Raw genomic sequence first — 17,659 nt, forward strand, 5'->3', positions numbered from 1 at the left:
GATTAAGTGAAATACTCAATCTTTAGAAAGAAACTCAATTGAATCAAATGTAAAATAACTCTTTATGTTTTTTTTTTTGACAATATGGGAAAAAGAGATGATGAAAAAGTCATTAAGAATTTAATCCCAGCAAAAGTTGTGTTTAAAAGGATTTTAGAAAGGTTAAAAGGTTAACACAACTCAAAGAGAGTGAAAGAAATTGATATTGAATGAGTTTCAAAGAGTGCAAAATCTAACATGAAGAAAATAGCATAAGAACTAATGCTTATGGTGAGCTCATTCTTAAATAAGGCTGGATATTCTGGAATGATAACTGGCTATTCTGGAATAATAGACATAGCTTCAAAATAGAGTTTGTGTCAACTTCTAAAGGTCTTGACTGTTTCATTTTAACTCCAAATCAGGAAAATGACCTCTGATTGGAAAGCTCTAGATGTCTAGATTCCAAGAAATAATGATCCAATTGAAAATTCAAAGTATTTTGAGAGATATGATCAAAACGGTGAACAAAGGTCAAGGACGTTTTTCTGATGTACTAGAAGCTTCAACAACCAAAGTTGAAAAATCATAACAATTTCATATAAAATTCATTTTAAATGAAACAGATGTCTATATAAATCTCTACAAGTTTATTTTGAAAAGAAAGAAGTTTCATGATAAATGGATTTGTATATTAAGATATATGTATATATATAATAAAGGTCAAAGCTAAGTATCTCCAAAACTCTTAGCATAAACTTCAACTGACACACACACATCTTCTTTGATCCAAGTCGACTCTTATATTTTCATGTCAAAAATGTAGTAAGTTGATCATTTTGAAAAGTTGAATTTAAGAAATTAGAAAAGTGGGCTTCACAACCTTTATTTTGTGTTTGGATTATTGGGATTTAATTTCGGAGTCAGATTTTTCAGTTAAAAAAAAATTTTGGAGTCAGATTTTCTCCTCTGCAAAGGAAAGAAGAGGAGAGACCATCAATGCATATCTAAACCATTGAATTGAATTTGAAAATTTAGAGTAGAATATTTTTAAAAATACAGATTTAATTTAAATGGTTTAGATTTGCAATAGAGAGGCAATGGAGAAAAAAAGCAAAGAAGAGAAACTCACATCTTTAATTTTACATTCAGATTTGGACCAAATTCATTGTTTGGATATATGCATGCATAGAAATTTATGGATTTGCATATGTTTTATTACAATTTCTTTAGAATTTCAAACACCTTCTATTTTTTCGTTCTATACCCTAATTATTCCAAATTTCAACCTTCCTCTTTCAATGCCACCAAAACATGTGGCTAAGTCATACAACTAGCATTAGGACCATTTTAACAAGTGCATATTTTAAAGTTAAATAGGTATAGAATTGGGTTTATATTTAATTATATTTATTAAGATTTCATACGTATTTAATTAATATTTATATTTTTTTCTCTTATCAATTAATTATAACGATAAAAATGAATTTTGGTGCAAAATCTACTCAAATTTTTGTTTTCATATTTTAGAAAAAAAATTAAATTTAAGAAAAGAATAGGAAGAGAATATAGAGAGAGAGAGAGGGAGGGAGGGAGGGACAAAGGGAAGGAGCAATTTTTTTGTATAGCATATCACGAGGAAGCGAATATCATATATATATATATATATATATTGTTGAAGATTGAGCAAAGAAATATCAGTAGAAGTGCAAACTCGCATTGTCCACAAATTTTTAATGGAAAAAGGTCAAGGAAATCAATATTACACAGACACATTTGAATACCACATGGGCTAGAAATGAAAAGAGAAGTCTCAATTTAACTAAAAATACTCATCTCCATTATGAGAGATGAGATTCAATTATTTATTTGAATTTCTCAAGAATTCTTTTTAAGATATTTGGAACCCATAAAAACATTCTGAAGGCTGAGAGCAAAGTTATTGAGGAGTTCTGCATATCATAATTATTTATTTTCTACTCCCAAATTTTCTTTGTGATTATTTCTCATGACTGGAGATTTTGGAACAGTGTTATTTGATTTTATAATGTGTTTCTAATTTACTTAGTTGGGGTAGGGATGTAACTCAACTGTAGAGTTATTTTTTTATTTTCTTTGTTATGGCTCTTTGCATTTATACTTACAAATATATTTATTTTTTTAATTATATTTATTTCTCTTGTTCTTCATATTAATTGTATGACTAGCTACGATTTAATCAAGTCTATGGGTAATCTTGATGGACTAGGAGGTGAAGAGAGAACCTAGATTTAAAAAAATAGACATAAATAACGCAGCTAGGGATAGTTCTAAAAATTTGTGGCGACTTGAACTATAACTTTACGGTTTAATTAGTTGATTGGCTATGGTGGCAATGAATTTAATGCCAATGAAAAATGACACTGTAATTAATTAAAGAGTCAATTCCAAGGTAGAAATTAGCAACTTATAGGATGAATCCTAAACCCCAATGCTTCAAGTGATTGTATTTTAGTCATCATTATTTTCTTGCTTTATTTTTATTCTTTATAATTTTTCCCAACCTATTAATTATTTAAGTTAGTAAAAGCAAAACTCCTTTCTGGGTTTGATACTTGAAATACTTAGAAAAATTTATTGCCGTGATCCCACACACTTGCTGGAGCAATAGTCACAATTCATTCTTATCGGGGTTGATTATTCATACTACCATTTAAATACATGGATTTCAAATTTCAAATCCAAATCCCCGCACCCAAACACTACCTTATTAATTATATTTTCTCACTCTTTTATCTTATATATTCTATATATAAAAATTTCATAACATGATTATCCATTTCTTTAATTAAATTTATTAAAAGCTCCCCTCACCTCCTTCTCCAAAAAAAAACCCCAACCACAACCACCTTGTGTGCCCAAGACTTGCTTTTCTCGTGTTATTTGAATTAAATTCATCAGATTTGCTTCTGATTAAAATTATCCACCTTAACATTAGTGAATATGTATCCTTTGTTTTGATTTTAAAAACTGCACAGGCTTGGAGGGTCTTCTTTAACTAGAATTTCTCTAAATAATTGCTCTGTTGATCAATTAATTTCTTCAACGACTCCAGAGTGCTTTGCTAGCCCCCACTAATTATATATTATTATTATTTAATAATGTATTGTTTAAACCAAATCTCTGACCAAATCAGCTGGCCACTTGTTCATGTAATTATATGCCCCCTGTTTATTTATTCCACACACAGATTTAAGAACCTCCACTTTGATATTTTTTGAACTCACTATGTTGAGTATTGGGAGTCTATATAGGCATTTTTTAATTGTTAGTTGCGTGCAATGAATTTTTTTAAAGTTCACCGACATAATGTTAATTATGTGCCACAAAAGACTTCCAGTCATGGAAAAATATGTAAAAAAATATGCCGTTGACGTTGACTGGGACAAAGGTTGTTGTAGGTTGACGGATAAATATAAATTAGGAGGACTTGTGGTGCGCGGCAATGACGCTAGTGAGGGTTAATATTGCCCGTTTACTATTAGGGCAATATTACTATGATTTAATTACTCAAAAGTGACATTACTATGATAAAGAGTTTAGAAAATTGGGTACTTTTATCAAATTAGTTCAAGGGAAGAAACAGACATTAACCCTATTTAAAAACCAAAGTCCAAGATGGGCGATAAAATATAAAAAAACTGGGGCAGAATTAACACCTCAATGGTAAATTAGAGAGGCCAAGCACGTATTAACTATGCCGGATGTTACAATTAATACTTTTAAGGGGTTCTCATTGGTACGTAGTTTGTCTTCCCATGGTAGTAGGACATTGTGCCATACGCATTTACACTAAAATAGTTGTCATATATATTGTGATGTTAAATTGTCGATAAATCATGTAATATTTTTTTAATTGTATTGTGAGGAACTTTGATGTAATTCAATGATCTCTCGTATAATATATAGTAAATAGTATGATTTGTTTCCCCAAATTATACTAATATTTTGGTTGGTACGTACGACAGGGGGCAAGATATTTTACCGCAAAAGTGTACAGTTTTGAGGCTTCCATATAAAATTAGAGAAGCCCGTGAATCAACGACAACCATGCTTCGCAAAAAAGTGTCAGGTAATTGGCAGCTAAATTGCAAGTTGAATAATTAATTAAGCTTTTTTTTTAAAAAAAATTGTCTTGATCATGCATGCGGCGTGCCATCTTCTATTTTTTAACCCACAGCTTCCAGTGGCAGCATCGCGCGCTTTCATTGGGTACATCACAATAATTACTGATCATAGCCATCTATGGTTTCAGGGAATTAAACACCAAGAAAGTATATACTATTCTTTGTGGCCAAGAAAGTGAAATAATTATATTTAAACCATTAAATGACTCAATCATGTCCCTAGTTATTAATTTCTTATTATTTTCACCAACTGATTATGCATATAAATTATGAGTATAAGCACTAATCCTTTATTGAAATCATACGACTGTTTATACTTTGCAACGTTAATATTGAGATTTGAGAGTCCAGATAGGCATTTTTTTTTAAATTTTGATAATGCTGATGATCGTTAATTATCGGCATATTGGACTTATTAAAATATGACCGTTCAATTGCTTTATTTATTATGTGTTTTCATCTATATATGTCATTTGAGGCACTTATAAGGACACCGTCATGTTCATTTAATTGTTAGCTGCGTGCAATGATTTTTTTTTTTTTAAGTTCATCATGATAATGTCAATTATATGCCAGAAAAAGCTTCTATTTATGAAAAAATATGTAAAAAATATAATGTTGACATTGACCGAGACAAAGGTTGTTATAGCTTGAGGGGTAAATATAAACTAGGCGATAGTGATGCCGTTGAGGGTTAAGAAGAACCGGCGAATCGGAAGATGGCGGAAGAAGCAAACATGCTTGCGAGAAGTACGAAGGTGAGAAAGACGAATGATGAAGATGGGATGAATGTGAATATGAATTGAATGACAATTAGACTGAACATATTTCTTATCAAGAGAGGAAAAAAAAACAAACAAACAAATGTTATTTTTTTATTATTTCAAAAAAATGATAATAAAATCCCTCCAAATTATACAAATGACAATATGGTCCCTCAAAATGTGATAATTTCAATGAAGTCTCCAGAGACCTCTTTGTCAATAACTTTTTTAGTGAAAAGACCATTTTACCCTTATTGACAAATTGTAATTTCTTGTTCAATTCTTACCATTCTTTGAAAATAGTTGTAATTATTTAAACAAACGTTGTGAATGGGATTTATTATTTTGAGAACTTGTTTTTTAATATTAGAAATTATACATTACAAATTGTGATTTTTTATTCAACTCTTGCAATTCACAAAACAAAAGTTGTTATTCCTAAAAAAAAAGTTTAGATTGGGGCTTATTCTTCAATAATAGAAATTACAATTGATAAGTTATGATTTTTTGTTCAACTTTCGTGATTTACAGAACAAAAATTGTGGTTCTTTAAATAAAAGTTGTGAATGAGATTTGTTATTTCTTGTAAGGGTAGAATGATTTTTTCACTAAAAAAGTTGTCGATAAAGAAGTCCCTAAAAACTTCAAAGGAATTATGACATTTTGGAGAATGAAATTGTCATTTATATAACTCAGAGGGATTTTAGTGTCCTTTTCCCTTTTATTTATTGGTCATTGATATGATTATTGTTATTCTTTGATTTTATTTTATTTCTGGAAAAAAGAAGAATTTAAATTTCTGTGTAAAATTCATGAGAAATTAACCATGGGTTTTATTGTGGTTACAATTGCAGTCCTTAATTCCGTGTTTGTCACAACAGAAATTATAGGGGAGAGCCTGGGTAAGAACAGTCTTTATTGTGGCGCAAGTCCGTGGTCTTAGTTCATCGGACTCCCAACTATTAATTTATGTGAAACATTAAAAAAAAAAATTATGCAAGTAAAGGTGATAGTAAGATACAAATAGAAATATCAATGGCTGGCGGATTTTAGATGCTAATTACTAGGTGGCGAACGCACAGAGCATCGATTTTTTATCAAACAAGATACTTATGTGGTGGTATAAATTAGAATACTTGTATAGGTCCCATTTCAAGGCATTAAATTTTTTCTCCTAATGGGCGAACAGTGATATTGAAATTGAAAAATGCCTATAGATGGAGAGTCATGAAAAATAATGTGATTAAGCTGTCGTATGTACAAATAAATTAATAAAATGGTGCATATAATTAATAGAGATAGAAACATGACGCCATGTTTGATGACAGAGAGAAGTGACGTCAGGATAACAAATTAGAAGCAACTTGTCTATATAAAGGACATAATGAAGTCGGATCAACACAAACACACAACAAAAGCCAATCAATCCAATATCCAGCACCGTAGAGAGAGAGAGAGAGATTCAAAATGGCGAACTTATCCGCCTATCGTGTTTACGCCAGCACTGTTAGCTCCGTTGAAAATCTCCCATATGCGAGCCTCGACAAAGAAATGCATATCGTTCTGGCCTTCGCCAGAGATTACGATATGTATCGGCGTTACACGACAGGAAAATTTCAGGCATATTTTGATAAAAGTAAGTTCGATGCCCAGACTATCAGAGCCATCAAAAGGAAGGCGACTTCCACCTCCATCAAGTTCTTCTTGAGCATCGGAGGGCGTGACCCCGAATTCCCATTTGCTGTGACCTCTTCTGACGAATCCATGTGGATCAAAAATGCCACCGACACTCTCAAAAACATCGTCCAGACTTTCGGTTTTGATGGCATCGACGTTTACTACGAACACATCAAACCTGATGCGGCAAATCAGTTTCCCAAGGCAATAAAGAAGGTCATATGGGATCTAAAGAACGTGGAAAAAGTCATCACCAAGGCTTCCATCACTGTGTCGGCTCCTCTCACTAATAACTATGACGACCTGTACAAGGAAAACGAGGCACTTTTTGACTTTGTCGTCTACCAGACCCACTCTCAGCCTGGTCGTGTTTCCAATTTTAAAGAGCTCGAACCCATCTTCGACAGACTAGCTTATCCCAAAGAGAAGATCTTTGCTGGCCACAGTGATGTCCTGCCATCGGACTGGGCTAACGTCCCACAGCCCATCTTCCTTGGTGCTGTTCCTCAGCTCCTCAACAAAGGAATCTTTGGGATTTCCAAGTGGATTGTGACCCCTAATGATCATAACCCTGAGAGCAAGTGAGATCGGCCGAGAGATTATTGAATGATCTATCCTCCCTCGTTTTGTGGTTTGTGTCCATGCAGCTTTTACTGTTTTATTTAATTTGGTTTGCCCGAGTTCCCTTTCAATTAATAAGCAGTATTCATCTAGTTGGAATGAATGCTAGTGTCTGTCTCGTTTAGTGTCTGTCTTGCTTGCTTCATATTTCGCTCCCATGTATGTATGACGAGTCCAATCAATTAAAGCTGCTTTAGTTTGCATGTGATCGACTCTTGTTAAATGATTTTCCTTCTTATCCCTCTTTCCTCCGGGGCTACTAGTATCCTCCACCCGCGCGTTCTTACCCCTTCTTTAATTCAAGTCTATTCTCACAACCTTTAATTCATGTCTATTCTGACACACACCCACCTTCTTCAATTCAAGTCTATTCTCACACGTGCACACGCACACACATTCTTTAATTCAAGTCTATTCTTATATTTTCATGTCAAAAAAGTAGCAACTTCTTTAATTCAAGTCTATTCTCACACACACGCGCGCGCGCACATTCTTTAATTCAAGTCTATTCTTATATTTTCATGTCAAAAAGGTAGCAAGTTGTTAATCAGCTCCCATAAGTATACGGGATCAATACAGTGATAAATTTGGAGTTGTCACACCCCAAAATTTGACATGACAGGGACGTAATATATGCACAAGCACACATTCCCTAAGTCTATTGGAAATTGTGCCCTTGGGCCAATCATTGTACTATAAATATTGTCATTTATAGAACTCTCTTTTGTTATCATACTAATTGCATGTTCACTATGATAATTGTATCCTTAGAAAAACTATAGTAATTGTCCTAAATATTCCCGATTAGTCATCTATGAGGGATCATATATGAAACAAGACTAGTATGACTTTGATTAATTATATAGATATAAATCAAAGTCGTAGGCCATTAAAAGAATACAAGATACTAGACCAACTTGCTATCAGAAAGCTACATGATATAAGTCATAAGCTTACCTCATATGTAACTATATTACTAAGCCCTTTGACCTCAGATTATCATGGATTCCTACATAATGATCATCGAACTTTGACTTAGTCAAAAGTCACCTTTAACCAGGTGATCATAAAGGCTATAATTGAGTTTAGTGATAATCATGCAGAGGAATATGAGTGGTCAAGATGGAATTTATCCCTCGCATTAATTGAGAGATATTACTGGCCCCCTCGATGAGTAAGACTGAGAAAATGTATGGCCATACTATAATGGAAAGTTTTTTTCCATTATTATATCAGTCCACTCAGAGATCGATAAAGTAATGATCAAGTAAAGAAGAATGATAATTCTATGTCTCACACTTGATTGAAATATCACGTGAAAAAAGGAATATGATATAGTTATATGATAGGTTATATCAAATCATCGATCCCCATATGAATTGGGTAGTTGCAATGTTCATAACTCCCTATTTTGTGTTATAATGGATATGTTTTTGGTTATATTTTGGGAGTCATCAATGGAAAAGAGAAACATTCTCTTGCTTTTATAAAGAAAAATTAACTAACTGCCTCATGTAGATTTATTGTAATATTTTTTAAGGAAATTGTTTAAAATGATGAAAATTGAAGTAAGCAAAGATTCTACTCATATTTATTAATTGTGACTAATGGGGGCATGACAACATCAGAGCAACAAAGAGAAAGGAGATAAGAAAAAGGTGCTTTTTAGTCCAAAACACAAGCAAAAGTTCCTGCACACTGTCAGAATTTTTAGAATTGCTCACTGGTGCCATGGCACCACTGAAGGAGTGCTATGGCACCAAATGAAAATGCAAAAATACATAGTTTCATTTTCTGTGGGAAATTAACCTACACAACTCATTTTTCTAGATTGGAGGAGGCACATTTCAGCTGCTGCAACTAGAGAAAACCCTAGGAGAGCAAGAGGAGAAGTCTTGAAGCTTGGGATCAAGAAGAAGTGGAGCAAATCTTCATTCTACCTCATTTTTTTCAATATTTTCTCCTCTTCTTTTCCTTTATACTAATAGATTCGAATCTTTCCTATGATGTTACAGTTTTCATTTTAGCTATGTGTAGCTAAATCTTCTTGTTTGAGAGGACTATGAACCTATTTGTGTAAATAACCTTGGATTTACCATTTAGTTGTTGAGAAATGAAGTTTTGATTACTCGTTCTTGAGATATTTTGTTCTTATTTAGTGGTTGGCCACCACTAGATGAGATTTGAGATTTGGATTGAACTAGTAGCCTAGGATTAGTTTAACTAATTTTCCATTAGAATAGGAATGTATCTAATGGACTTAGGTAATCCTCATGGGTTAGGATCTCTAATGCAACTAATTAATTAAGATAATAATTTTCTTTAATTGAATTAATTAGGATCCTTAGTAATCGTAAAATACTTTGGATTACTTTGGATTTCTGAATTATCAAAACTGAATTTCAAGACAATTAATGTGGTAATGAGAGGGTTAGGAAGAAAATAGGGAATTAGGACTTTAGAACACTCTTCTCTTGGTTGACTTGAGTTGTTTGTGGATTGGAAGTTATTTTAATTGATCACTTTTAATATTTTCATTTTAATTATTCTAAAATCAATCTCTAATTTTACTAGCTTAACGTGAATAAATTTAGAAATTTAATACCCAATCGTCATTTTAATTAATTCCTTGAGGGATTGACCTTCATTTATCACTAGCTTTATTTGTGATCCGCATACTTGTGGTGTCTCTTAATTTTTGTGGACATCAAGTTTTCGGCGATGTTGCCAGGGGATTAAGGCAATTGGTGATTAGTATTAAAGGACCTTTAGTAGTTTTCGATTAAGCATTTTATTTTATTTTATTTGTGAGTTGCAGAGTCAATTCTTAATCTTTCTCTTTTGAGCTTACAGGACTATACTTTATACCACGTAGAGCTAAGAGTATAAAGACACCTGTAAGAATGAAGAGTATCTAAAAACTCTTAGACACAACATCACCTTCAAATTCATCACACAAGGATAAAGAAATTGTAGTTACAAAGATGGCTAATGAAAATCACAACCGATCAATTCATGATTTTATTGGGCAAACTATGAAGAGTACTCAACCTAACAATATAGTGCCAGAATTTCAAGCTAACAATTTTGAGATCAAGGTGATGATGATCACCATGATTCAAATTGCTAGTTTGTTTAGTAGTGCTATACATCAAGATGCTAATCGTCATATTATGTCTTTCTTAGATGTGTGTTATTCCTTCAAGCAAAATGGAGTACCAAAGGATGTTTTAAGGCTTCAATTATTTCCAATCTCTATTGAAGGTAAAGCCAAAGATTGGCTAGTCAATCTACCAGAAGGGTTTATTAGCAATTACTATTACAGAAATGATATTTAATAGCATGTATTTCATAGCAATAAAAAATGAAATGCTATTAATCTCAAATCTAAATAAGAAAGCTGGTGTTTGTTTTATCAAATGCCGCAACTTTCAAATTATTTTTTTATTTTATAATTATAGTAAATTCACAGAGCTGGCATTTTTTAAATGAAATGCCACGGATTTATGTTGATCAATGACTAGGTGGCATTTCAATATTTAAACATGGCCTCTCTACTTCATTATAAATAATTTTTTATTTTGTAATATTATATAATTATTTTATTATAAATATATAATAAGTATAAATAATCTGTATGTACAATTTTCTGATAGTTTAAAACCATATAGGTAACGTTTCTATTATATGAAAACGCTACCTCTCTTATTTATTAAGAAAGTTAATAATTAAATTGAAGAGGTGGCATTTTTACAAACTTGAAACGTCATTTATCTTAAAAATTATAACTTATTAATTGATATGTATTAGTTCTTCATCTTAAGTAATTTATAAATTATATATCATAACTTTTAACAAAAATTTTATTTCATTTTTAAAATTTTTTCATCATTTAAATAAGATATATATGTTTTTCAATATTAGAATGGTGACATTTCTTATTGGAGGAAACGACACCTATATTTTTTGTCAAATTATAATTTTTAGTAATTAACAATTAATAGTAAATATTCATAATATTTTTGTGCTTGATTGAGAGAGGCGGCATTTGTTCACTCTTAAAACGCCACCTCTTTAATTAATTATGAAAAAATTATATATTGGATATTAATTAAATAAATATTTTATATTTCTAAATTATTATTTTAAACATATATGTAATAATATTTTATTTAATAATTATTTTTAAATAAAATATGCAATAATTATCACTATTAATCTACATATACTCTTAACTAATACAAATTTAAAAATTGATCATTTTATGACATAATAATAAACTAATTTCATTGAGTATAATTTTTTATTTACATTTAATAGATACTTAATATTTATTGATCGTTGTTGAGAGAGGTGGCGTTTGTTGAAAAATAAAATGCCACCTCTCTTGCTCAAGAATTAAAAATATTATATTCTTAAATATTTTTTAGAAGAGAGGTTGCATTTTTAGGGAAGAAGCACCACCTTTGTCCTTAAAATATTAAAAAATATTTTTACTCATAATAATTTTATAATACACTTATATTTATTAGTATATAATATTAAAAATTAATTTTAATATTTTTTATATTTGAGGAGAGAGGTGGCATTCATAGACCTTTTAAACGCCACCTCTGTTATTTATTAATTAATTACTATTTTTTATTTATTATTATTAAATATTATAAATGACTTATTTTATTTTTAAGGAGATAGGTGGCATTTGTTCGATCTACAAATGTCACCTCCCTACCTCATGTATTAAAAAAAATTATATATTAAATATTAATTAAACAAATATTAATTATTTATTTTATTATTATTGTTAGGATTATTTTGTTTTTTTTTTGAAAATACTTATTAATTAATATATGTAACTAATAAAAGAAATAACCATATTAAAATATTTATTTTATTCTAATAATTTTAATTATTTTCTTATTACATATTTTATTTTAGTCTACAGAGCTTATTTATTAATTTAATTTGAGTTTTCTTACCAACTTCATTTAAGAATTCAATTTTTTATTACTTTTATGGTATACATATATCTATTACGAACTAAATATTTTATAATTGTAAATTATTATTTGTAGGCTTATCTAATTTTTTATTGAATAAAAATTGTTAAATAAAAAATATAACAATTATCATTAGTAATATACAATCTTAACTAATATAAATTTAGGTACCCATTTTATTAAATTATAAGAAATTTATTTTTAAAGAGAGAGGTGGCGTTTTTTGTCCCTTTAAATGCCGCCTTTCTTTATTATTAACTAATAATTATTTTTATTTATCAATTATGAATAAATTTTATATATAATTTTTTTCATTTTTGAGGAGAGAGGTGGTGTTTGTTCTTCCTACAAATGCCACCTCCCTACATCATTATAAGTAAATATTAATTATAGATTTAATTATTATATATTTAATATTTAGTATTTGTTTGATAATAATTATTAAGTAATATAAGTAATTACTAATAACAATGACTATATTAAAATATTTAATTTATTATAATAATTTTAATTATTTTTTACTACATATTTTGTTTCAGGCTATGGTACTTATTTATTAATATAGTTTTAGTTTTTGTGGCTAACTTTATCTAAGAATTCATTGGATATATACTTTTATCATATGCATATATCTATTATCAACTAAATATTTTATAATTTTAAATTATTATTTGTAGGCATATCTATTGTTTTATTGAGTAACAATTATTAAATAAAAAAATAATAATTATCATTAGTAATATATATTCTTAACTAATATAAATTTAGATAATTATTTTATTAAATTATAATAATTTATATTGAAGGAGAGAGTGGCATTTGTAGGCCTTTCAAATTCCACCTCTCTTATTTATTAACCAACTATTATTTTTTATTTATTATTATTAAATATTATATATAATTCTTTTTATTTTTAAGGAGAGAGGTCCCATTTCGTTCTTCATACAAATGCCATCTCTCTACCTCATTTATTAAAAAAATTATATATTAAATATTAATTATTTATTTTATTATTATTTTTAGGATTATTTGGTAGTTTGTTTGGAAATAAATATTAATTAATATATGTAATTAAAAAAATCAATACTATATTAAAATATTTATTTCGTTCTAATAATTTAGTTATTTTTTACTACATATTTTATTTTAGTCTATAATGCTTATTTATTAATTTAATTTTAGTTTCTTATCAACTTTATTTAAGAATTCAATTTTTTAATACTTTTGTAGTATACATATATCTATTATGAAGTAAATATTTAATAATTGTAAATTATTATTTGTAGCCATATCTAATATTTTATTTAATAACAACTATTATATAAAAATATAACAATTATCATTAGCAATATACAATCTTAACTAATATAAATTTAGATGCCCACTTTATTAAATTATAATAAATTTATTTTTAAGTAGAGAGGTGACATTTGTTGGCCCTTCGAGCCCACCTCTCTTTATTATTAACTGATTATTATTTTTTATTCACCAATTGTGAATAACTATTATATATAATTCTTTTTATTTTTAAGGAGAGAGCCAGAGAGGTGGCATTTATTCTTCATACAAATGCCACCTCTCTACATACTTTATTAAAAAATAATATATTAAATATTAATTATATATTTAATTATTATTTTTGGTAATATTTAGTATTTTCTTGATAATAATTATTAAGTAATATAGGTAATTATTAATAGCAATAACTATATTAATATTTTTATATGTATATTATTAATACTTTTATAGTATACATATATCTTTTATTAACTAAATATTTATTTATTGTTAATAAATATTATGTATAATTCTTTTTATTTTTAAGGAGAGAGGTAGCATTTATTCTTTATACAAATACCACCTCTCTACATCATTTATTAAAAAAATAATGTATTAAATATTAATAAATAAATATTAATTATATATATAATTATTATTTTTAGTAATATTTAGTATTTTTTTTATAATAATTATTAAGTAATATAGGTAATTATTAATAGAAATAAGTATATTAATATTTTTATATGTATATTATTAATATTTTTATAGTATACATATATTTTTTATTAACTTAATATTATTATTTACTTATTATGCATTAATAAATATTGGATATAATTTTTTTGAGAGAGAGGTGGCGTTTATTTCATTTAAAAATGCCACCTCTCTAACAAACATGAAATATAATATAATGTGTGTGTATAGTTCCGTCTGCATGCGTACAGTGGTAATGGGTAGCCGTGTGTCAGTGTGTTGGGAATATGCAATGGGGACATTGGCAGAGGTGGCTATTGGTTTTGAAAACTGTCTACCTTTGTCTTATTGTTTTAGAAAAAATCTGCTAGCTCGCTCGCTTGTAAACTACTTTCTTACTATGTCTGCATTCTTTTTCTTCACTGCATCATTTACTGCTCTAGCTTGCCCAGTTCCTAGATCCTTCACATTGCCTTCAGCTCTACCAGCTCATGGTTTCTAACTCGTGTTGTCCTCTTTCAACTCGTGTAGGTGGTGTTTGTCCAAACTCGCTCTCAACTTCAAACTCTCAATTTGCTCGTGGTCTTCCAGCAGCTCGTGGTTCCTTTTCTTCCAACTCAACAGCTCATGGGTAACTCCTATCTCCAAAAATATTTTCTTTTGCCTTCTCCCAAATGTCCCCACCATTAACACCTAACTTTCAGGTATAATCCCTAATCCCACAGTTTTAACTTTTAAAAATTTTGAAATTGGTGGTCCCTAACTTCAACTCATACTGGATCAGCTTTGTTCCCTATTTTTCCTCATGATCTTCAGCTTGTGTGTGGTCCCAACATTGTTTCCTTAACACTGACAAATTGATCTTCATAGTTTCTCCAGCTCCCCTAGTACGCTTTGCATTTTTCTTTAAAATTTTTTATTTTAGTTATATCATTGGATATGGGTTAATTTAAGATAAATGTTGAAGTATTATGTTTGTTACCCTAAATTTTTAGTTTCCTCCCTAAATGATAAAGAGAAAAAAATCAATTTTTACAGTAAACAAAAAACATATTTAATTTATATTTTAGTTAGTTATGGGTTAAAATTATGTTTGCACTTATTGATTTATTTTTTGTTGATTATTATTTGGTTATTGGTTAGAATATGTTGAATTAATTATTTTAGGTATTTACAAGGATTGAATAGAGGGTTTAATACACAGAAAATTTTTATTTTTAAGTGTTATGCTGTTGAAATTTTTTAAATTGTTGAATTAATATATAATTTTTCAAACTTTCATTTTTAAATTGTTATGTTATTGATTTTATTTTAAAATATAAACAATAAATTAAAAAAGAAATTGTTAGTAGACTATGCATGCATGACACAAACGCCACCAAGCCATACCTAACAGTTTCCTATAATAGGTAGTGAGTATGGACCGAAAGTGGATATTTGCTAATCGATTGTCAAGAGAATATAGGGACAGTGTGAAAGAGTTTATTACTTTTACAGTTCAACATGCAAAAGATCCAAACAAAATTATGTGTCCTTACTTAGCTTGTTGCTATGGAAAGAGAATTACTCTAATTGAGTTGTTAGATCATTTAATATGTCATGGAATTGATCAAAGTTATACACGCTGGACAAGGCATGGGGAGAGGAATGATGTATCTGGTGAATAGGGTCATACCACTAGGTCTTTTGAGAGATAAGCTGCATGTGATGATGTTAACAGTAATGCGTGTGAGACTAATCGTCTTGATAAAATGCTAAATGCAATAGAGATGATTTTCATGATTGTCCTAAAATGTTTGAAAAGTTAATTGGTGATTCAGAGAAACTATTATATCATGGTTGTACTAAATACACCAGATTTAGCAATTTTGATATTGTACAATTTAAAGCTGCATGTGGATGGACTGATAAGAGTTTCACTCTACTACTTTGATGCTTTGAAAGATATCTTCATCTTGCATTATCAACTGATGGAATCAACCCACATAGTGTTCAGAGCAGTACTCACAGCACGTGGCTGGTGATATTAATAATTTATAACCTACCTCCATGGTTATGCATGAAACGTAAGTTTATGATGTTGTATATGTTAATTTCTTGGCCTAAACAACTAGGAAATGATATAAATATATATTTGGCCCCTTTATAGAGTTGGTAAATGGGTGGGCCTAGCCCATATGGGATCGGCCCTTATGGGCCTAGGCCTTAAAGCCCGATTACCCCAATTTTACCCTAAAATTAAAACCCAACCCTTATTTACAGGGCTCAAGGCTGGGCCCATAAGCCTTGATAGGAATAAAATAAAATAAAATTTAACATTAAAATTTACTTAGAATATTTTAAAATTTAACATAACCCAACCAAAGTCTCACATAATCTAAAAAATAAACAAAAAAATTAAAAGTCCAAATAAGATGAAGGCAAACATCATCATCAATCCTAATCAAGATCCCCCTCATCATTATCCACAAATAAAATATTGGAACCCTCATATATAGGTCCACACGTGGAAGATGAAGGCGGAGGCTCAATATCAACTATCTCTGCAGCTTCTTCATCATTACCTACAATAATTAGCAATTAAATTGTGTCATTATCAAATATATATATCTATACATATATCACAAGATAAAATATAAAAATTACCATAAAATGGCACAAAACCATTCAACCAATTACAGGTACAAATCAATGCTTGCACATTATCCGGAAAGAGGCAACAACGATACTTTGTGAGAACATGGCAGTCGATGCTAAATGCCAATTCACTAGCTACTGTAGTGATCGGAATACTCAGAACATCGCATGCCATCCTTGAAAGATTGGGAAATCATTATTGATTAGTCTTCCACCAATGCAACACATCTAACTCTAGAAATTGGTGACCATCAAGGAAAGCTTCTTCTAAATAATAATCTAATTCAAATTTTCCAATGGAAGAAGTATCCCTACTCTTGGAATTAAGGAAGTCCTGCATATAAAAAAATCCAAGTGTATCAAATAAGAAATTACAATTTATAAACTAACAACAATGAGATAAAAACTTATACCATAAGCTTGAGTTCAAGACATGGTTGTTTCCTCTTCTTCTCTAATATCCTTCCACTAGTGCTGAGCTTGGTTGACTTTATGTTGGAGTTGAACTTAGTGTAAGATTAATGGAAGATCCACCCATTCTTTACATTGATCAAACATACAATACAACTTCTGCTTGATATTATCAACTTTCATGAAGTAATTTATAGGAACAATCAGTGAGTAAAAATACTTAATCACTTCAAGCTTTGCTCGTGGATTAAAAACACTTCCAATAGAAACGATTACACTATAGTCACTCCAATACTTGTCAAATTTCTCCTTCATTCTAACTGCCATACTAGAAACCACAGGATCACAATTGCTAGTGGCTTCATTCAACAAAATCTCAATTTTTGATATTTGCCCAAAATACATATTTGAGGTAGGATAAGATGTGCTA

At 29.6% G+C, this 17,659-nt stretch overlaps 1 protein-coding gene across 1 annotated transcript; it reads left to right on the top strand.

The window, feature by feature from the left end:
- Positions 1-6,376: 6,376 nt before the first annotated feature.
- Positions 6,377-7,171, top strand: LOC129314072 (ruBisCO-associated protein-like). The gene has a single exon (XM_054957448.1). The coding sequence runs from the start codon at positions 6,377-6,379 to the stop codon at positions 7,169-7,171; it is 795 nt and encodes a 264-aa protein (XP_054813423.1).
- Positions 7,172-17,659: the final 10,488 nt, after the last annotated feature.

The sequence above is a fragment of the Prosopis cineraria genome, unplaced genomic scaffold (assembly GCF_029017545.1).
Source record: "Prosopis cineraria cultivar Desert tree isolate PC_DT_omini unplaced genomic scaffold, ASM2901754v1 PC6, whole genome shotgun sequence".
NCBI lineage: Eukaryota > Viridiplantae > Streptophyta > Magnoliopsida > Fabales > Fabaceae > Prosopis > Prosopis cineraria.